This window comes from Pituophis catenifer, unplaced genomic scaffold, assembly GCF_029215685.1.
Source record: "Pituophis catenifer annectens isolate HBS135680 unplaced genomic scaffold, rPitCat1.0.hap2 SCAF_4, whole genome shotgun sequence".
Lineage (NCBI taxonomy): Eukaryota > Metazoa > Chordata > Lepidosauria > Squamata > Colubridae > Pituophis > Pituophis catenifer.
This window is the reverse complement of record NW_027256884.1, coordinates 67,403,004-67,425,919: the sequence shown is the minus strand read 5'-3', so window position 1 is coordinate 67,425,919 and position 22,916 is coordinate 67,403,004. Positions and strand designations below refer to the sequence as shown.

Below are 22,916 nucleotides of genomic sequence, written 5' to 3'. Positions count from 1 at the left end.
AGCATGCTAGGGGTCTCTTTGGGGGAAAGCAAGTAGTCCCTGCACCTCTCGCTTGCAGGAGGAAGAGGAGGGCGGCGCCACCTTAAATGCTGGTAGGCAGAGGTAAAATACTTTTTTCCTTGTTTTCCTCCCTCAAAATTAAGATGCGTCTTATACTCCAGTGCATCTTATACACCAAAAAATACGGTAATTCCTTGCCACAACAATTAGTCTGATAATCCAAATTCATGGAAATAGCCTTTTCCCTTCGAGAGTCAAAATTCATTTTCCATTATAAAAATTGACAGAAAGACTGCAATTAAAATATGTACTAAAGAGAAATCCCAGATTTTGGGGTTTAAGAGGTTTGAGGGTGGGTTTAATAATACCGAAGTATGCTGAAATAGAACCATCTTGAATATGGAATAAATTTGACTATGGAAGAAATAAAAATCTGATGACAATTTATTTAGCAAATAGAAATGGATACCACAAAATACAGAAAGAATAAAGACTTACTTAATATAATGTTACAGGAAATAGGAATTACTTAGAAGGCAAGTCAGCAAAAAGCTATGCTGAAGAAATTCATCAGATATGTAGGCATGAGTCAGGAGAAAGAGACTAAAATAATATTCATGCTCATTCCAGCTGCTAGATGGATAGCTTTTTCCATTTGTTAAGTATGCAGAATACCATAACTGCCAGTCAATATCTACATTTTATGTTTTGGTTTAGAGTTAATTTCTGCTTTTTATTCAAGGTCATAAGATGATACAGTTCTTTCTGTACCCTCAACAACAAACCTGTGAGTTAGGTGTGCTAAAAGAAAGCAACTAGTCCACAGACCCCCACCCCATGAGTTTCCATGCCCATGGATCAACTACAGCCTGTAGAGAGCCAATGTTATGGCCCTGAAACAAATATCTAAGTAAAAAAACAAAACAAAACATTCCTTCTGTCCTGGAAACAGAGATAATATTGAGGAGAAAGTCAAATGGGCCCTTTCCTAACTTCCTCAGGTAAAGAGGGAGGGGAAGAAAAGCACAATTAGACCATAATGATTCTGTTATTTTAGCCTGCCAATAAAGTCTAGTTCTAGCCTTTGAGTTGATTTTCAGGTCTGATCTACTTTGTAAGGCTGACATATCCACTACCCCACACCAGCTTTCTGTTTGCAACTGTGTCCAAATAACTGTTAAGAAAAGAACATAACCAGTTTTCTGTTGTCATAAAAATGAGGAACAGAAATAATGTGTTTCAGCTCCCTAGATTTTGCTTTCTATATTAAGAGAAAAATCTCTTGAAATTAAGCTGTGTGTACAACACTGGAAACAATCTAACTGTTGAGATTGTGGATCCTCATCTCTGGTAATTTTTAAAAATAAATCAGACATCACCTCTTGAGATGGGCTTAATTAATTAAATTTTCTGTGCATCTCTGAGAGTTGAACTAGGTGATATATGTTGTCATTTCCAATTCTATAATTGTATGATTCGGGGATGGCCAGAACTAAGAACTCCTGGTGAATTCCCACCCCCTTTTCACCTAAGAGAATACCTGCTTCTATCTAGAGGACCAATTCAGAATGTAAAAAATTATGAGAGAATACTGTGGGTTGGTTTTGTTTTGTTTTTTTGTACTTTCAATTCATCAATTCCTAGTTAGTTGCCATCCTCCAGTAAGTTTTTCCATGTGAGATTGAAAATGACTGTTCACAATCTAGATTCAGAGTCACACCCTATTTGAAAAAAAAAAAACACCCTATAAATCAGGTTTAGTTTTCCAGTAAAATTGATTCAGATACTTCAATAAAATGATGAGGTTTACTATAGCAAGAAAATGTTCTTCCCAGTTCAAGGACTGTAAATAGTGATCTTTCTTTTTATAATCCATGAGTGTTTTTGAAAATGCTAAACAAGTTAACTATTTTAGTGAAATCAGTATTATTGCCAGCATTTATTTTGGCCAAGAGCCTCTGCTATTTAAAAGAGAGTTTGACTTGGAGATTTGGTTTTAATGTAAGGATTGCATCAGCTGATATAAACATAGACTTTGTGAGTGGAGGGATGAGAGGAGGCCAAGCATATTCTTGGTCAACAGAATATTGTGTTACAGTTTTTAGACTGTTTTTAGAATGAGTGTTCTTGTTCATGCAATTTATAAAATACAAATAAATATAGAGAAATATGTCAAAACTACAAATGACAAAGAGTACATCTTGATACCAGACTTCATAGAGCACTTCTAATCAGCTATATTAAATCTTGAAGGAAATTTACCTGGTGCTGTAAAACCTGTTGATCCAAAGATTTCTAATAACTAAAAAGCACTTAGCAAGCAATTTCCAAAAATGCCTTCTGATGAAAAAGTGGTGAACCTGAGAAGAGAAGAGAAGAGAAGAGAAGAGAAGAGAAGAGAAGAGAAGAGAAGAGAAGAGAAGAGAAGAGAAGAGAAGAGAATTCTTTATTGGCCAAGTGTGATTGGACACACAAGGAATTTGTCTTGGTGCATACTCTCTTGGTGTACATAAAAGAAAAGATACATTCATCAAGAATCATAAGGTACGACACTTAATGATAGTCATAGGGAAACAGTTGATATAAATCTTAAGCATACCAGCAACAAGGTTACAATCATACAGTCATAAGTGGGAGGAGATGGGTGAGAGGAACGATGAGAAGATTAATAGTGATGCAGACTTAATAATTAGTTTGACAGTGTTGAGGGAATTAGGGGAGGGCATAGAAAAGCCCGGGAGATTCAAAGCCAGGAGCTGCTCTCTGATTGGCTTATTTAATTGTTTAAGCCAAAGGCCATTAATAGGCACTGCAACTGTGAGGGAATTTTCTGTCACAATCCCCTTCTCTGTGGCTATTGATGCCAAGTATAGGTTTTTTACATACAACATATACATCAATATCAATAACAATCAGTACATGCTTCATGTGACCAGAGGTAATTTACCTAGGAGGTATTGGTGTTGTTCCCGGGGCAATGGTTTCATAAGGATATCTGCTATTTGCTTTTTAGTATCACAAAAGATTGTTTTGATAAAACCCATTTTGGACAGTTGTCTCACATGCTTGTATTTTATATCAATATGGCGTGACCTTTGTCCCACACCGTCAGGCTTTGATATGTTAATGGCTGTCATATTATCCTCGTGAATATTTATAGGGTACACAGGTTCCTCCCACAGATTCATCAAAAGGTCATCGAACCAGACCAAATCTTTTGAAGCCTTGGACAGACATACATACTCTGCCTCAGCAGTAGAAGTGGCAATCAGTTTCTGTTTCCCTGAATACCAGTGGATAGGGCTCCCATTTAAAATTACAACATACCCCGAAGTACTCTTCCTGGACTTGATGTCCCCTGCCCAATCCGCATCTGAATAACAGTACAAATTTGGTTTGTCTGATCCATGAGGCTCTAAGAGAACTGAGTAATTTGCAGTACTCTTCAGATACCTGAGAACCCTCTTGATCCCATTCCAATGAAATTGGGTGGGGTTTCCAGAATGCCTGGACAAGACATTCACAGCTAGAATAATATCTGGTCTTGTCCACCCCACAATGTACAAGAGTGAACCTATTACTGATTTGTAGAATGTCTTCTGTTCAAACTCGGCACGTTCAGCATACATGTTTTTTAGAAAGTCGGTTTGCATGGGAGTGTCACAGGGCTTGGCCTCTGCCATGCTGCATCTGTCAATTAAGTCTAAAATTTTATCCCATTGAGAAAGCCTAAACCTCTTCTCAGTCTTAGCGAATTGAACCCCCCATAATTTGTCAATTCGGCCTAGAGGCTTTAGGGCAAAATTCTTGCCTAATTCGTCAGAGAATATTTTACATTTGCTCTCTGATTTGCAGACGTACAAAATGTCGCCTACATAATCCAAAATGGTTCCTTTGGTGCCCTGTTGACTTCTGATGAACACACATTCATCAGCCGATGAGGCAGAAAAACCCATCTGCCTTAGACGTTTGGTAATACATTCGTACCACCTCCTGCCCGATTTCTTGAGACCATAGAGGCTTTTATTTAAGAGCCAAACATCACCTTTCTGATGATCTACACCCTGAGGAGCTTTGACATATAATTTTTTGTCCAATTTGGCGAGTAAATAGGCAGTTTGTATATCAAACTGGTACACACTCTCCCCGTGTATGGCAGCTATGGTGAGCGCAGTCTTGACGCTCTCCGGGCACACTGTAGGCGAGAAGGTATCAACATAGTCATCAGGGAACCTCTGTGAGAAACCCTGTACAACCAACCTCGCCTTATAAATAAACTTCCCTTTCTCAACGGGTTTTTCTTGAAGACCCATCTAATGCCAATTATCTTTTTGCCTTTTGGTAGTTTTGTTGGTGTGAATACCTCTAACTTCTTTAGACTGTCCAATTCAATATCCATTGCAGTACGCCAATTCTCCTGCTCTTTTTCAGGTAGTGTTAACACATCCTCATATCTTTGAGATATGATCAACAGAGATTTGATCAACAGAGGTAACAGAATCTTCATACCTCTTGGGCTTCTTGCCCCAGTGGATCGAACTGGCCTATTAATTGGTTCCTCACCTGCATCAGAGCTATCTGATGAGCTGTCCTCATCACTGCTACTCTGAACTTTTAGAGTGGAGTGCCCCTTCTTCCAGGCTACTCCCTTCTTTTTCTTGAGGATTCCCTTTAAAGATTTGGAGGGCATGCACTCTCCCTCATCCTCAGAGCCAGATGTGTCACAATCACTAGATGGATTTTCGACACATCTTTTACCTGTTTATTCAAATTACGAGGAGGGCTGGGAGTCAGGATCTCGTTGGCATGAATCCTGCCCCAATTTGTACTCTCGTGAAAAGTAGCTGATCTGGATATTACAATTTTTCTGTTTGAGTCCACAAACCTAAAAGCCTTAGAGCCTGATTCATAGCCAACGAATCTTAATTTAACTGAGACTTTATCCCCCATTTTCTAAGTTCCTTGGGTATGTGGACATTGGCCATCACTCCAAATACATGAAGATGTGTTAATCTTGGCTTATGGCCATACAATACCTCATATGGGGTCTTTTGCACCACACTGGACCATACCCGGTTGAGAGTGTAATTTGCATACAAAGCAGCTTCCGCCCAATATGAGAAATCTAGGTCAGCATCCTCAAGGGCGCACCTCATCATCGCCTGCAGTACACCGTTTCTCCTCTCCGCCACCCTGTTCTGAAAAGTGGAGTAAGGGCGGTACGCAAATGGACTACGCCCTTCTCCTTCAGCCAATCAGAGAACTGAGCTGAGTTGAACTCAGTTCCTCTGTCGGTCAAGATCTTCTGGATGTTTAAAATGGCGACTGCTGAGGCTTGAGAAGAAAGCCGAAAGTGAAAGTCCTTCCGTAATAAGCTACACAGTAGCGAAATATACAGTGCCGGCTAGACTAGAAGGAAAATATCCATTTTAAGTTTCTTTTTTTTGGAGATCTGTATTTGATCTTGTTTAGGGAGAAGTTTTCTTTAAAAGCTTTTTTGTGTGGCAGGATGGCTGACAAACAAGCAGTGGGGGGGGTCTTCCCCCATCCACAATTAGCTGAACAAGCTCTGAGCCTACAGACTCTGCAGAATGGTTTTAATTTAAAAGAATTTCTTCAGGAGGAAATGGCAAAATATCATGAGACTATGAACCAGAAATTTGAGAAATTAAGGCAGGAAATTAAAGATACAATTAAAGTATGATAATCTGCAACGAAAGATTGTAACAGTGACTAATGCTTTTTCAGAAGTTGTTATAAAGATGGATACAAATATCAAATTATTAGAGTCTAAAATGGAGGAAGTTGATGATAAGATTTATAATTTGGACAATAAAATACAAAGAATTGAAAATGATTTGATAAATATTCAAGACAATAGTTTAGAAGTAAAGTCTAAAAAGGAAGCTGGTCATGAGACTTACAATGCAGAAGATATAAAGCAAGGGATTGAAAGAGAAGTTGTAATGATGCAATACAAGTTCACAGAATTTGCGGTCAGAATGAGAGGATTACAGGAAAATAATAGAGATGATCTAAGAAAAATATCTGCTCAAGTTCTGGCTGGGATTTTAAAGGTTCATCCTGAGGAGGTATCTTTTAAGATTGACAAGGCCTATAGAGTAAATTCTTGGATTGCAAAGCAAAGGCAACTGCCTAGAGATGTGGTGATTTACTTCACAGATAAAGAAATAAGAAATGATATTGTGCAAAAATCCTTTAATTCTACTCCACAATTGTATGGAAGAAAGATCTGGATATATAAAGAATTGCCGCCTAAGATGTTAAAAGATAGAAAGAAATTTGGACTTTTGGTGACTGAGCTAAAAAAACAAAATATTTCATTCAGGTGGGATGTTCCAGTTGGTATAATATTGAGATATCAAGGAGAAAGATATCAGCTAAATACTGTTGAAAAAGCGGAAGAATTTTACTACAAGGTCCTCAAAAAACAAAATCAACAAGAGATAGAAATTCAAGAAAAGCAGAAGGAGGTGGAAGTAATGAAGAAACAACAAGTTACAGAGGTCTCTACAGATGAGCCGCTTTTGGATTCTCTTTCAGAGGTCTCAGCTGGACCATTTAATACAAGAGAGGTGGCTCTGAATTCTAATGTAATGACTTATCAAGTCACAAACCAGCATGGAAATCAATCAGTTGATATACAATTTATAGAACCAGAATGGAGATTTAAGCCACAAAAGCGAAACCAACAAGATCAAGTTATAGATCAGCTTGAAAACCAAATAGTTGATATACAATCTACAGAAAGGAATTCAGGATGGAGATCCAACCCACAAAAAGTTAAGAAAAGAAGAAGCAGGTCTCACAAAAACAAAAACTTTTAAACTAAACAACAGTGTAATGCCAGTTATTTAAGACATGATTGAATACATGAAAAGATAGCTGAGGCAAAGTATTGGTTTATATTATCCTGAGGAGAGTGACAGACTTCTGCAGTGCTGTACTTTTGGGATGTGAAAAGGGCCTTAAACTGAATGGATTGGAACTATCTTTTTTTGGATTCTTTGATAAATATATTACGTTTATGCTGAGTTACAAGGCAAGAGAGTTATGGGATTGGGGCACGCAGAAGATCTGGTTGTTACCCTATTACGGTGGTTGGAATTAATAATTTGGATAAAAGACACCTCTACAGACACTATATGGAATACAAATACAAAGTCACTCGGGTGGTTGTTGTTGTTTTTTTATTATGAAGATATTTGCTATTGATGGGGGCAGATGGTAATTGAAGATACCGAACATACTGTTGGAATTAGGATGTGATGTTACCCTAATATGGGTGATGGAGTTTATAATCTAGTTGAAAGACATTACAGAAGATATTATATGGATTACAAGCCTAAAGTCTTTTTAAGAGGATTTTATTTACATAAGGGAATATTTTTTAGTGGAGTGGGCAGAAGAATAAAGATGTTAAGAATTATTAAGTATGGTAGTCTTGTAGGAAAGTGGGTGGAGACAGGTTAGTTTATTGTTTAGTTTAAGAAAAGGGATATTATGTTTAGATATGAATATATGTAAAAGATTTGAGTTAAGAGATATAACGATGGGGGTGAAGGAAATGGGTAGACTATGAACTAAATAAATGTTAAATTGGGATTTATCATATAGTTTTATAGCGGAAGGTTGTTTTTAAATGATAGATTAATATACATAAAAGATTTGATTTATTATTATGCTAAATTAGGAGTTATTATATAATGTTATAGTAGAAAGTCATTTTGAAATGTATAGTATAAGGGGGATATGATAATCTTATTAGAAAGAAAGGGTCAGCATATGGGGATGGAATAAGGGGATGGTAAAGTATTATATAATCTGTTATGAATTTGGGTTTTATTATGAAGAAGTCACAGGGGGAGGGGAGGGGGAGGGGGGGTTAGGGAGGAGGGGGGGAAAAAAAGGGGGGGGAATTTTGTATTTGAAAAATTTACCAAAAAAAAAAAAAAAGATCTTCTGGATGTTGACCTTGTGCTGATTCTCAACCAGACTGCAGAACTCCTTAAACTGGATAAGGCCTGATATTTGGATTTGAGGAGATAGACAAATCCGAACCTGCTATGGTCATCAACAATGTTCAAAAAGTAACAATTCTTACCAATGGAGGGTTTCAAAGGACCCACCAACTCCATGTGCACCAACTGGAATATGCGCTCAGAGTGCCTTTCTGATTTCCTGGGCGCTGGCTTTACCTTGGATTTTGCACTCCTGCAAATGGAACAATCCAAAAAAGTATTACAATTTTTAATTCTAATTCCATTGGAGCACTCAGACGCTTTCTGTACCACAGGGAAACTCCTATGACCCATTCTGCAATGCATGAGGTGACCACACTCATCATGGAGTGGATTGCCAATAGAGATTGCATTGGCATCCTCGGGCCTTTCATTGCCTTGTTCCAAATTAAAGCTCACACTCTTTTTACTTCTCGAATCATATTTACAATTGTAGTTGCACCCCCTCTTTCCTTGGGGACCCTCGGTTTCACCCTCTGATTCTGGCTGAGATCCATCATCACCGTCATAATCACTAACCTGGTTTCTGACCTCAGACTCCTTAGCTCTCACAATTGAAGAGTAGTAGGGTAGACCATTAATTTTTAAAACTTCTCCAATTACACGCTTATCATTGGTGACTATAGCAGTACCTTTTGTAAACAACACTTCTATCTTTGTGTTTTCACTTATTTTTATGGTGCTAAGCAAGTTGTAATCAATTTCAGGTACATACAGGACGCCACTAACCTCCCCAAGCCCGGGGATGAACACCTTCCCAATACCAGTGACCCTTGCTTTTATGCCATTGGCAACCTTGACCATAGACTTATGGTCTTTTAATTCAGTAAATAATTTTCGGTCACTTACAATATGTTTACTTGCCCCACTGTCCAACAGTCACAGTTGTTCACGTTGCTTCTTTGAAAGTTTTGACTCAGCAGTCTCGACCACAGCAGCAAAATTGTTGGTGAAGTTAAATTTGTCCTTTTTGTCATCTTTCCTTGGCCACCTGCTCCTTCTTTGGCTGGAAGGGTTGTCTTGTGGCTTCCTATGTGGGGTAGGTGATCTCCTTCTGTACCAACCACCAGAAGGTGCCCTTTGACATGCCCTGGTGTTGGCATTACGCGAGCAGTCTCTTTTGTAATGGTCCCTGAACCCACAGTTAAAAGACTCCCCAACAGTGTTGATCCTTTCAGGGCTATTAGATCTCCTTGGTGGTCTCTCCTTCCTGTGGAAGGCCGCCCTGTCCTTCCTCAGGTTGTCTTCTGCAATAAGTTTACCAGACAGGACTTCCAGGGACATACCCTCATAGCTGGTATTATTCAATTGGGAAATAAAATTATTCCAGCTAGACTCTAAAGAATTAATTATAATGCTGATTAAGCTCTGCTCAGACACAGGCTTGCCCCTTAAAATTAGTTCCTCCCTCATTTTGTTGAGTTCACAAAGATGTTCATTCATATCCACCCCTGCCCTCAATTTAGCAGAATGGAATTCTCTGGAAATCCTGCTAGTTGTATTTGAATTTTTACAATAGAATAAATTAAACAATTTTTCCCAGACTTCACATATACTCAAATTATGTGGAATACTTGGATATAATGCTGGGTCAATTGATAATAACAAAATACAAAAGGCTTTATGGTGCAATAAGTCAATTTCCAGAGTCCAGGGCTTAGGGGGAGGTTCTAACAATGACAGCACATTCTCTTTCATCAGAATCACCTGAACCCCTTTCACCCACTCCTTCAGATTCTTTCCATTTCCATTTAAAGTTTTAAATCCAGGCGGTAAAATGCTTGCATTTGCAGGCATTGAAACAGATAGCTGTTGCTGTCCATGGTGCTGTAAGTTCTGAAAAGGACAGAAACTGGCCCTGAAGGCCACTGTCAGTGTCTCGATCGCATTTGCGATCTCAAGCTCGGTAGGCGAGCTTCTCGATTTTGTTGCTTGGGCCATCGCGACCGGGTTCGTCGCCTGGGCGCGGGCCCATTTGGGGCCAGTGGAATGCTCGGCATGGCTTGGACCAGCGGTGCCGCTGCTGCCAGGAAAGCTAGGTCTTCAGCTGGCTGGTCGCTTTGGGCTACCGCAGCGGTATGCACTGCCAAGTGGGTGGCCTCGATGCCGGTGCCCGCTCACCATTGCGGGCCGCTGGTAGCTGACAGGGTGACAGGTGGCGCCATGTTAAGTTGGCCATCCTGAATTAGGAGCTGGCTGGGCGCCATGCTTTTTGGCGGGAAACTTGAGGATGACAGTTTGTAGTTTCCCGCCTTTGCCTCACTAGCGGTAAAAGGGGTTGCGGGACAGGACTGGGTGGGTCTTACCGATCCGGCGCTGTCCTGGATCTCAGTCCTGTCCCTCGCCACTGTCGCTGTGGTTATGATCCGTAGAAGGGCGGTGAGGTTGGCAACCGGGTCTTTGCTTGCCGCTGGCAAGCCGAATGCTTGAAGTATTGCCGACCTCATCTCGTCCCTCTCTGCCGGGTTCATGGTCGAGGCCAGAAGGCGGGTCCTTCTGGTCTCGGCTTCTGCGGGCGGAGGGTGCTCACTTGTGGTGGCGAGTAGTTCGCAAACCAGGACACTTGCTTTGGGACCTGTCATCCCTCTGGTCTCCTGTGCGATGGATGCCTGGGGTGCTTCAGCCAAAGTCGCCCTGGCCCTGGGTTCCGTTGGTTGGCGTTGGGGCGCCGTGCGCCTGGTGAAGGCTCGGGTTACGATCCTTGCCTTTTGCGTTGGCTTGAGAGTGGGCATTTTTGTTTAGTAGATTGTGATAAGGTTTAAAACCATCCTCTGCTACCAATTGTGATGGAGGGGGCCTCAATGGACCGTAACCTTATCTCTTTTACAATCTACTAGAACAAATGAGCCTCACGAGCAGTTTACACTAAACTGTTTTTATTTACATAAAATAAAACAAGGTCTATTCAAAAAGAATATTAGATGTCATTCTCTTTCTTAAGTGTCCTGTCAGCTCTCTGGTGCAATTGGTCTATGCGATTGGAGTTCGGGCTTTTCTTCCTCAGAAGGAAGAGGCTTTAGTGACTTCAGCTCTGATATCTATGTCAGATGAGCTCAGATGAAATGTCTTCTAATGTAATGAACCCCATGGCTTGGCAAAACTTTATGTATTATTTCAAATAAATTCTTAAGTCAAATGCCAAAGTTCAAACACTGGAGAAAAGCAAGTACTCTTATTATGAAAAAAGAGAATCTAGAAATTTATAGACCTCATATATTGATAACTGTGAAGATACTAGAAATTATCATAAACAGAAATTATATGTAAGCAGCTTGAGTTAATTAATTTATTAATCAAATTTATTTACAGTAGTCCTTGAGTTATGACAGTAAAGTAGCCTGTCCATTATGATCAAAAGTTGTAATGTTCATTAAAATGGTAAGACATGACTAACTCAATTTTATGACTTGCAGCGGTTGTTAATCAAATGCCTCAGTTGTATGTGTGAATACTATGGTCATTCAGCAACTCATTGTTCATTAGGGTGGGGTTTTGCTAAAAACTGGAAGTGCCAGTTTTAGGCAAAACCATCATAAAAAATGGCCACATGACCACAGGACACTGCAAACAGCTGTAAATGCAGCCATCTTGCTGAGCACCCAAAGTCGGGTCACATGACAGCAAGGAGAGGGGTGATTGTTGGAACAATACCACCACATGAGGCAATCTATTTTGCTGTTTAACAGCTTTTACATCAGAAAGTTTTTCCCAATGCCAAGCCAGAATCTACTTGTTTGTAGTTCAACCATTGGTTCTGATTCAGCCCCGTCTCAACACCCTCATCTGAATGACAATCCTTTATATAGCTGAAAACCATTATATCTTCACTCAAATATCTTGGTAATTTTTCCATTATGCCCCTAGCAGTTCCGAAACTGTGTGCATGTTTCTGGGTAGTACAGGAAGTTTTATTAAACAGCAAATATCCCATAGTACCCTATTCATTCCCATTCCTCATGCTATATGTCCAGTTCTTCACATTATAGGTTAACTGACTCTTATTTATACAGTAGCTCCATATTGTCAGGGTTCCAAGTAACACCCCCAAGAGAATCAAAACTCCGAGGCAGGCATATTCCTCAAAGTAGTTTTATTAGGCATGTCTTATTGGCACATCTGGGGAAACCCAAATCTAAAGTCCCCCGGGGTTCCCCCTAGTGAAATCAAAACTTTTTCCTCCTCCTGCCCCTTCAGACCATCACATGGCCCAATCAGGCCACAGTCCAAAGTTCATCCGGACTTGTGTCCCGCCTTTTCACATCTGGAGGGAACATCCTTGGTTCTCAGAGGAAAAAAAATTGTTTTGGTTAAAAAAACCCTCGCTATCTCAACCTCCCCACTCCTGTTCCCACAGCTCTCCCAGCCATTGCTGTGGCAGCTCTGAAGACGCCAAGAAAAACGGCTGCAGGGCTGACACATATTTGGCTTTAGATTGTTTTAATTTAGTCAATCCTGATTGAAAGAAATTGTCTATCACATACTAAAAGGATCAGGTCACAGAAAAAGTTTTGCTCTTTTGCTCCTGATTCATTTAGATAAACTAAAGTTATCTTGCCCTGACTGGTTAATTAAAAAAGAACTTTTAAAAAAATCATCTGACAACCTGCTTGCTTAATTGCCAAAAACATGGAAAGCAAGTTTAATGAATTCTTCTTCTAATCAAAGGCCCTTTCATGAATGGTTTTAGTGAAATAATGTGATTTATCTGAAACTGCCCAAAGCCCAAGATATTGCAGTGCAAATCCCAATTTTAAACCTTTTACAATATTTAGAAACAGAGGTAAATATCCAATATTCTCTAGGTTATACGGAAAGGCATTTGCTTAAGAAATGTTTTCTTTTAATAAAATTTCATAAATATCATATGCAAATCTATTTGACCATGTACTGTATTTTATTAAATGAATTATTTGTACCCCTATTCTTATGATGGAACCAACTAGATAATTTGGATAACTTAAATCTAGAAAAACTAATCCTTTTCACTCATAGCAATTGTGCCTTGAACTTTCCAGTGAATTTTTGAAAGTTTCTGTTAAGAGGTTAAGCCTTGAGGCAAAGACTCCAAGGCACGTAACATGATCAGGACACGGCAGATGACAGAGAAACAGTTTATTTGGATAACAGCATTGTTATTATCAGATTAGCAGCCAGGGAAATAGGTTGAAGTATGTTAGAAATGAAAGTAACTTATCAACAGAAACAGGCGAGACTCTTCAATCAAATCAGAGATTCTATACATGCCCAATACTTATCCTAATGATAGTGAATAGGGATGGGTAGTTTGTTTTGAACTGACTTCGATTAATGCTACTATTATTTTTATATACAGATTAAAAAAATAATTCCAAGACCTAGAATTGAAATTGTGAAGTTGTCTCAGCCTATACATCTTTAATATTTTTCAAGGAGGGTACTTTGAGACAGACACCAAAGCATAGTGATATATCACACACACTATATTTTTCAGAGTGAATTAGTGGCATATCCAATTTGTTTGTGAAATGTTAAAAGCCAACCAAAATAGACAAGATTTTGTCATAAGGCATTTCATATGTTGCTATAGTGTACTACATATATAATAAAGCACATTCATAACTTACTTCTATATTGGAGTTTCCCCTATGGGAACAGCTTATCTTGGGTAAGGAATGGTTATGAACTACCATTTTACCAGTACTTGGAATATTTAATGGAGTTTTGTCCAGTATCACGAAATAATGACCATTAAAAATTCTTACATAATGGCCAGGGTATCATAGAAAATTAAAACGAATTACACTTAAGCAGTAGTTTTAAAGAATTACTGTCCTATCAACACAATTCTTCAAGGATTCCAGTTACTGAAACTAGGTCTTGGTAAAAATATGAAAAAATACTTGCCCCAAGTCCCAGTGATATACCATTTAACCATTGTTGACATTTGTAGCTTCAAATACAAGGGCAAATATGAATTCCCCTCAATTATTTAAAGTTTAATTTTCAGAATGTATTAATCTATCTCTTATATCATTTATTTTTTAAATAATGGAATAATGCTGGGAGGTTTTTAGGGCAAGAAAAGACTTGTAGCATGATCATGCCAACTTAAAAGTAATGCCACTGAGTTTAATAGTACTGCTTGAAATCTGAGTACAAAATTGCAGGTTCAAGGATGTGTTTCATGGAAAGCCATCACATCACCAATTGTGGTCCTATTTAAAAAATCTGTAAATTATATATTTTATAAATTTTATAAATATTGTTGCATACATGCAACATTATGCATGTTGCTTGGGATTCTTTTGTGGATTATGAAGAGAGATTAATTTTATAAATATCCCAAACAGATATTACTTAGCATAAAAAAGCTTTGTGTAAGACTTTTAAGGATTTGGGTTGATGACATAACTGTTTTATTCCACATGCTCCATAAACAGGACAATAGTATTGTGTTGCTAGTGACATATACAGTAGATTAGAATCCTGAAGACTCTTATCTACTTGCTCTAAGATACAATAGTGTCAAAAATAACAAAATGAATGCACACCTTGTTTTAGTTCTGTGGAAAAGTATCCTGTAAATCAGGGTTGTCAAACTCGCAGTCTGCAGGCTGGAATTGCCATGCGCTGGCCACGCCCACACCAAGTTTAACAAAGGGAAAAAGAAACCCCGATACGTCACGATGCCACCGTGACGCCATGAGTTTGACACCCCTGCTGTAAGTCAAATGGGCTTGGTGGCTCATTCAATTCATTTTAGCTGTAGATTTTTTAAATGTTTACAGGAAATCTAAATTTCATTTTATGCCATTTTATTTTTAAAGTAATCTAGAAATATCCTTTAAAAAAATTAAAACTTCTTGCTTAGTTTTAAACAGATTTTATCTGTTAAATGAGTTTTAGAAGTGCTGTCTGATACAGAAGAGAGGATGGGTGGAAGACACACAATACAGCCACTTTGTGGAAGGTCTGAAAATGTAATGCTTGGATAGAAAACGTCCTGAGAAACCCTATTTGCATTGCTTTGAATTTAATCAAAGAAAGTCAGCATATACATACATTAATTTGGAATATAATGCAATTCCATGGATCATCTGCTCCATGGAATAAGAGCTGTGAACAGAGAATACTGCTCCTACGATCAATTTGAATAAATTGATTAAAACAATTTAAAGAGTAATTTCTCTTGTAAAGAATACCTAGAGTTCCTGAGTTGTAAACATTAGCATTTAATTCAAGTGGAGCCATAGTATACAAACATACATCAACTTTAGTCAATATATCTTATTTTAGAATATATTCCATATCTGAATAAAAAAGTTTAAATAATCTTCAATACATGTACAATAATGGGACCCTATCTTTCCAGTTAAATATAAGTGCACATTAAGTAATTGCTTTTACTCTCCACTGAAATATGAGTGGACATTAACTGGCTCTATCCACTGCAAAAATAATTTAAGTAGCATACTTGCAGTTTCATCTCAACCAATTCTATGCAATAAGGAAAGTGTTGTATCTAAAGATGAATAACTGTTCGCCCTGTATATTTAAAAACATGTTTAACTGGTGTTAATAGAATTTTTCTGCGTTGATAAAAAGATGTCTACAATTCTGATAGCATGCAGAGAATTCATAGGTTCTTACATACATCCACACAAACATATATTTGTTACAAAATTAGTGCAAAATCAGGAAAGAAGTGATACAATCATCTCTACAATTGCCACCACTACATGCACTTGTGCAGTTTCCCAAGAATTACAACAAACTCTTTCAGTAACTGGCCAGGGCCATTATACATCATTTGGAGTCCTCAGAATCTGGAAACTTTATACTTGGCTGCCTAGTTATGCCTGCTAGTTGAGGCAGAACTTTATCACCCCGCCTCCCTAAAAGGTTATAGTAGTCAACAGTAAAATTCTAAAATAAAAAGTCCCTTTAACTTTATCTTTGTATTCTTCTCTCCAAGACACAAAATTTTATACTGCACCCTACGCTTACTACTGACCTTGATATACTCTAATTTTTAAATCTCCCACTCTTTCTCTCTCTCTCTCACACACACACACTATTGTTTTCATTCTTCCTTAGCCCTTTCCAAATACCTACTTCCCCTATTTGTTTTTATTTTTTACTTGTCACCAGAACAGGCAGGCAGTGCTTTCCCCCTCCCCATTCAGTGCCCCCAATTGTTGACTCCAATTTCCTGCTTGTAGCGGTTGGTAAGTACATTGGCCTTGCGGGTAAGTTTGGAGAGCACAGTGTGAAGCCCACTCAGGTGATAATGAAATTGCTTCTCTAAATCCTCCTCCACCTCCTCCTCTTCAGGGATTCCTCGGCTTATGTCCATGGCACCAGAGCTCCCATTCAGCTTATCCTTCTTCCTTCCAGTGGTTTCCTCATTTGCCTGCTGCAATACACCCCATTCAATGTCATTGCGAATGGATTTGAGCAACATATAGTGACTATACATATCTCTGCAAGAACAATAGGTACTGCCATTGGGGGTCAACTGGGGCTCCCTTTCTCCACAACCACCCCCTGAATCCAGTTCATTCAGCATGAGAGGCACATCCCGAAGAAGACTGGGCACCATCACTGTTTGGTCCATGTTGTTAACAGCTCCAATAAAGCGGTTCATTGCATTGAAGAGGGAATGTTTTTGGCTGTAAGAGTCACAGATCTGCATCATCTTGATTGCTGGGTAAGGTGCACTGTGAGCAAGCAGGAGAGAAGTACCTTAAGGAAGCTCTAGCTGTTAAGATGGAATCAGTGAGAAAAACTGCTGCCAAGTAGTTAAGATTATTTTCCAAAAGAGAAGCCCACCACTGTTTTCCTTTTCTGTACAATATTCTCCCAAGGGTTCAGTGATATTTCTCCAACTTTCTTTCTCAAATATTAGGTACAATGCAGGCTCAGCGTAAGAAAGCCTCTGCTGCAAGGGGTGGCTGTAAAAGAGAAAAGATGGCGATTGAGACCAGTCCGTGCTTTGCCCCAAACCCATGCTGTATCAGCTCTGCCTGTCCGCTAGCTGGTTTGAGCCCTTGCCTTTCATCAAATGCCTGGCTCTTTTAAAATTCACAGCTTTCTCCATAGTGCTCCTTCTCCAATTTATAATTGTATTATTGTTTCTATGCCTAAAATAAATTATTGGAGTAAAAAGAAACAACCCTCTTCTCATCCTGATCTTCATGTACCATCAATGCAATTCCCTCCCCACCGCTTTCCGAATTAAACTGAGCACATTTATGTAAATACACCGGTAAAGGAAAGCACTTATAAGCACAACCAAAGCACCGAAATAACCATTGTCCCCATCTCTGTACACGCGGGAACAAGCAGCAGAATCTCACTCGGGTATTTCTCCTCCTAGCCATTTCGCAATGTCACCTCCTACTCCACATCTTGCCGAGAAGCCAGCGCAGTATCTCAGTCTCCTTCGTTTCGTTGGAAAATGCTTATATATAGCCACACAGGCCCGTCTCTTCAACAGCGCCTTTGGACTGCCAGCTCCACCCAGGGAGTAGACTCCCGGTTTGGCTCGCATCTGCTTTCCTCCCGTGCATATAAAACTTCCTTCGATGCAAAAGGCGCGGGGGTGGGGGAGTCTGAAGTAACTCTTCTCCTGTCAATCCCAAATGTATACCTCGCAAACCGTGAGAAAACCCAGGCTCTACTTCAAAGAATCGCCTCGCCGCCCTTTCCATTCAAAGCAGCAAATGGAAAACAGCCGAAGAACCGAAATAAGCGCAAAATAAGCCGCCCCTGCAACTCACCCCGAACTTCAACTATGGCGGCTAGCCGGCTCCGCGTGCGTCCTGGTGCCCTACCGCAGTCTTTCGCTCCGTCTCTATCTCAGAACAGTATTTATAGCCCGTATGTTAAAATAAGGTGTTTCCAAGGGCCACCCCCTTGCAGTGAAGCAAGGCATGGGGGAAAAAAAGAGAAAGAGAGGCTTATCTGGGCTTTCCAAGTGACCACATACAATACCGGATTCTGCTAGCAGGATCGACACGCAGCTCCACCTCTTCACCAACATCCACCCGGGAGGGCCCTATGAGCATTGGTATTGATTGGGGGAGGAGAAGTTGTCAAATAGAGGCTCTCACCCCACTATGTGAACCAAGGGAAATCTTTGCAGCATCCCCCAAAGCAGAAGTTAGCTTGCTTGTCCTCAGATTCGCAGGCTGCCATGGAGGAGTGAGTAAAACAAACACGACTAGGTTTCCTTTCCTTTTACAACCCCGCGCGTCGGAGCATCAAGAACTCAATTCTCTTCTATCTCTCCCCCCCACCCACTACCCCACCCCATCCAGAGTAGCAATTAAAAAAAAAACACACACAATTGAAACCAGCCTCCCAAAAGCTGTGGGATCGTTGTCAAAAAGCACTCAAAACGACCGCAACTGTTAAAGGCGGTTACCTAAAATAGAGCAAACAGCAGGACAAGTTCCTCAGCAATATAAGGCGGGACGTTTTTTTCTTTCACTAAAAGCTTCTCCAATCCTTTTACCATTTTCTTGCTCAAGGCGGCTTGAGGAGGGTACCATATTTGCAGTGGTCTCTTGCCAGACTTCAGACCCAAAGCTTCTGTTAGGGTCAGTCTTAGAGCTTCTCTAACCCCCCCCCCCAATGGTGAGCCTGTAAGTGAGCGACCGATTAATCACACCTGGCTCTTAAAACACTGATAGTGCTAAAGAGCATTGCTGCCTCAAGCATCTGCCTTGAAATTCTACTCAGTTACCTGAAAGGAGCCCATGAATTACCACACGAACAATTTCTAGTCTCTGAAAAAAAAAATCTCTAGGCGTGAGGTCATTCCCCCTTCCTCAGGTTCATCTTCAAATAAAACAGGCAGGTGTCTGTGGGACACTTATGACTACAGTATTTTAAATAAAATGCAACTCTTCGAAGGGATGCCCTAGGCCTAGCCCTAGCCCTTCCCTGGTAGTAGTTTCCCAAAGCAATTGGCTTCCTGACGTTTTTTTTATCTCGCAGGGGGAAAAATTGGAATCAGAGTACGAAAAACTCGGGATCAAACTCCCACCTTAATGGGAAAGGACTGCAGACTTTTTCTAAAATCCTGTCTGATATATATACCTTTAAATTCTTTCAGCCTTGGCAATGATCTAAAGGTTTTGAGAATGTATTAAATTGCTTTTAGCTAGATTTTCTACGGTCAAAAATATCGAGTGCAGCCAGCTTCCGTAGATGACAGAACACATGTATAGATTATTCCCTTTGCGAGGGGCATATTATATTCAAGTTCGAATAATAGACATCGATTGGGAGGTTGAACACGTATTTTCTTAAGTATACGTTGTTTTACTGGAGAATAAATCTTGTGTCTGTTGGACGTTTTACTCCAATTAAATGTGCCTAAAAATTTAGCATTATTTTTCAAGTTTATAGATACTCTAGAGACAAGGATCCCGATGGATTTTTCCCTTTACAACTCTTTCACCTTATTACACCGGAACTGCCCAGGTTTTAGTAACGCATTTAAAAAGATAGCTCGAATCAGATGAACGAGTGAGATATGCGTTATCGGCAATAGCAAGTGGTGGCTAGGTTGTTTGTGTCGCCTCGGAGAACTATTTCGAAGGTCAAAACTATTTGCTCGATTCCTATTACTAGTAGGTCGCTGGCAATAGGAGCATTCCATTGCTTTTCACACCTCGGATGCGTGAACATGACTCTTACCGTTGCAGACGTTTTACTTCCGCGAGCAGATCAAAGCGGAGCAGTCTGCAAGCGAATGTCTACAACTTCTCTCCCCTTCCGCCATCCAGAATTAAAAAATAAAATAAAAAGATTATAAAGCCGCGAGAAGATCCGGGTTGATGCGCAATACTTTTCGGGGCAAAAGAGGTCACGCGGACGCATAAAACCTCCGCGTGCCGCCTCCTAGAGCTGAGCCCCGTCAATGACCGACAGTTACGGCCTGCCGGGATCACCCCACAGCCTCACCTCCAGCTTCAGCCAATCACCGTGCGTGCTGCTAGTCAGACTCCATCCGGATATGCTAATAAGTCTCGCCAATGCCCGATCAGAAATAACACTTCCTGTCTCTTTCTGCTCCAGCGCCCGTGGCAACAAAGGAGTGGCAGCTGAAGAGAGCAGCGTGAAGATCTCGTGGCGGGGAGGGAGAGAGAACGGGAACGAGTGTGTTGTCATGACAACCTATAAACGACAATAAGCCAAGGCATTGGGACATAATGACTCCCTATCTTTTGCATAGTTTATACCGTTTTCTCTGGAAAGAAAAAAGGAATAAAGGCTCTTACAGTACTTGAAGCCTTACATCATGCTGCACCATGTTGCAATCAGGAAAAAAAATGACTAGTAGGTTTCTAGAAAAACTCCTCTAACACGTTATTTTTTTTAAAAAAAATACTTAACTGAGAATTAAAAGTGTACTGTAGGAAAGTGCAAACTATCGGATTTACTAGTTCCTTTAGACACAAGTAGTTAATTGGGAAGTGTTCCTGCACAAATCAAATTGAAATAAAAATAAGTGAAAGCTGTTTGTAATTCATTGTTTTATATTGCATTATTTTTTATCTTGCGAGTATTTTGACTAAATGTATCACTAAATTATCACTTATTATTTCAATGAGAATTGCCAAAGCTTATTTTAAAAATGAACCCTGTATTCCTTTCTGTTTGTTGGATTTGGATTTGTTAAAGTCTGCAACTAGTTCAATATTTTGAAAGCGCCAAGAACATTAAAAAGAGGTTTAAGGAAAGCTTAATTAAGGAAGCTGCTTTGTCTTTAAAACATGTTTCTCCATTTCTCATCCAGGGAAATATATTCTGCCTTTTTAATATTTCCTAAAATATTTCATTCTTCTAGGAGGGGGGTGGGTGCTAAAGATAATCAAGAACTATTTTGTTTGATTCAATTCCTTATATTCTGTTTTTCCCCAAAGGAGCACAATGCTGAAATGGGGTTTGGTTTAAAGGGGTTTGAATAGTTATATAATTCAAAATAAGGAAAAAATAGTAAACATAATTTTCTGATCTGAAAAATAGGAACTATTATGATTATGTAGAGATATTGATGGCCACTTCCTTCTAAAGTTGTCCTACATAATAGATGAGCAGTGGAAATGGATGCCATACATTTTTTTTAATTCTTCTTTGGCAGAAGAATAACTATGACAATCTTTAATACTTCAAAATAGGAGGTAGTGAGGAAGCTTACATATTCATCGATGAGGAATTCCATTTTCCAGGGAACTGTTTTTAAACAGAAGATTTTTAAACTTGTCTGGTATTACAGTAATGATTAAACTATAGAGTATATGGAAGGATAGAATGAGATTACATTTGTACAGGAGCACTTAGCAGTCCCATAACAATGCACAGGAAGCAATAAGAAATAAAAAAGGTGATATGAGGATGTAATTGCTATTATGGCCTGCACTCAACAGATTCTCTGCATATTCTGCACATTGGGTCAGGTCTAGTGTGGTAGATCCCTGCATCTATAGATCTGGTTCTTGGTGCCTGTTCTTGTGCTGCTATGATCAGTGTCTCAGTGCTGTCTTTAGTTCAGCCCTTTCCAGCCGCTGATTTCCCAGTGTCTGCCAGGTGATGACCTGTCTGTCAATGGTACATACCATGCAGGGTCTTATCTTGCTATGGCACTTCCTCTGCTTGATCTTCCTCCCACATCTGCTGCTGCCTCAGGCATTCTCTCAGCAGCTCATCTTTTGGTGCCATCTTACTGATGTACTCCCAGATGCTCTGGTTTATATCCAGGCCAGTGGCTTTGATACTCACCAGACAAAAATCTAACAATAATAAATAATAACTGCGTTGGAAGATCTACAATAAATACCATTTGTCTGCAAGCAAAAACTGGTGGGATCATAAAATAGACAAAGTAATAGAAAATGAAGAAGCTAAAGTGCTCTGGGACTTTAGAATTCAAACACAAGCACCTGTCATAGAACACCCCAGGCTTTATAATTGTTGATAAGAAAGACAAAAAAAATCAGTATAATGGATGTGGCAATACTTGAAGACAGCAGAATAGAAGAGAAAGAACTGGAGAAAATAACACAATACAAAGCCTGCAAATAGAAATAGAATACTCTGGCAAATGAAAGCAAAGGTAATGCCAATAGTAATAGGCACCTTGGGTGCAATCCCAAAACAACTGGAGTACCACTTGAATGCCATTGGCAATGACAAAATCACCATCAATCAATTACAAAAGACAGCTTTACTCATAACAGCTTACATCCTGCAATGATACCTTTAACGCCATCAAACATCAAAATCTGTCTATCCCAGGTCCTTGGGAAGGTCTTGATAATTGGATAAAAATGCCAAATTCAGTCTATACATCTGGCTGGCTTAGCAACAAACCATAATAATAAAGATTGCATGGATTTTCTATGTAGTCCCCCCCCCCAGGATATTCTAAACAAGTACCGAAAGGGAAAGGGGAAGGAAGGAAAGGGAAGCAAACTGCCCAACAAAATTTTCATAATGAAATCTTTTCTAATAGGAAGGAGGAAAAATGCATTATTCCTGTATAAGTCAGGAATATCTCACAGGAAGAAATACAAAAGGGGCTTCATGAGGCAAGTATTGTAGGGGAAACTGCAACTGTGGTAGATTTATATCTTAAATTAGACTTGTGCCTTCAGATGTGTTGGACTCCAACATGCCATAATGACTATGCTTCATTAAACCAGTAGTCGGCTAGATTAATTAGAAATCATGAGTGCATACTAGTCTGGTTTAAGGCAAACAGGCAAACAATAACAGTAGCATCTCACAAATATTTACTATAATTATAAGAAATAAAGCTACGAATTCACATCGGAGCCAAGGGTGGGTCTTAAATCCAAAAATATCAATTTTGATAGCCTC

At 39.5% G+C, this 22,916-nt stretch overlaps 1 protein-coding gene across 6 annotated transcripts; it reads right to left on the bottom strand.

Moving 5' to 3' along the window:
* Positions 1-15,237: 15,237 nt before the first annotated feature.
* MID1IP1 (MID1 interacting protein 1) lies at positions 15,238-20,015 on the bottom strand. Of its 6 annotated transcripts, none has more exons than XM_070943436.1 (2): positions 19,998-20,015; positions 15,238-16,975 (listed from the first exon to the last, which is right to left on the bottom strand). In XM_070943436.1, exon 2 carries the CDS (start codon positions 16,717-16,719, stop codon positions 16,204-16,206), a length of 516 nt encoding a protein of 171 aa, XP_070799537.1. In that variant the 5' UTR covers positions 16,720-16,975; positions 19,998-20,015; the 3' UTR covers positions 15,238-16,203. The 6 variants fall into 6 exon arrangements, with proteins under 6 accessions (XP_070799537.1, XP_070799534.1, XP_070799538.1 ...); XM_070943433.1 differs by lacking the exon at positions 19,998-20,015 and adding an exon at positions 19,731-19,954; XM_070943437.1 differs by lacking the exon at positions 19,998-20,015 and adding an exon at positions 18,371-18,396.
* Between the last annotated feature and the right edge of the window lie 2,901 nt (positions 20,016-22,916).

What these genes read in the sequence shown, in the direction of transcription:
- MID1IP1 (XM_070943436.1), bottom strand. Translation starts at nt 16,719, where the DNA reads ATGATGCAGATCTGTGACTCTTACAGCCAAAAACATTCCCTCTTCAAT.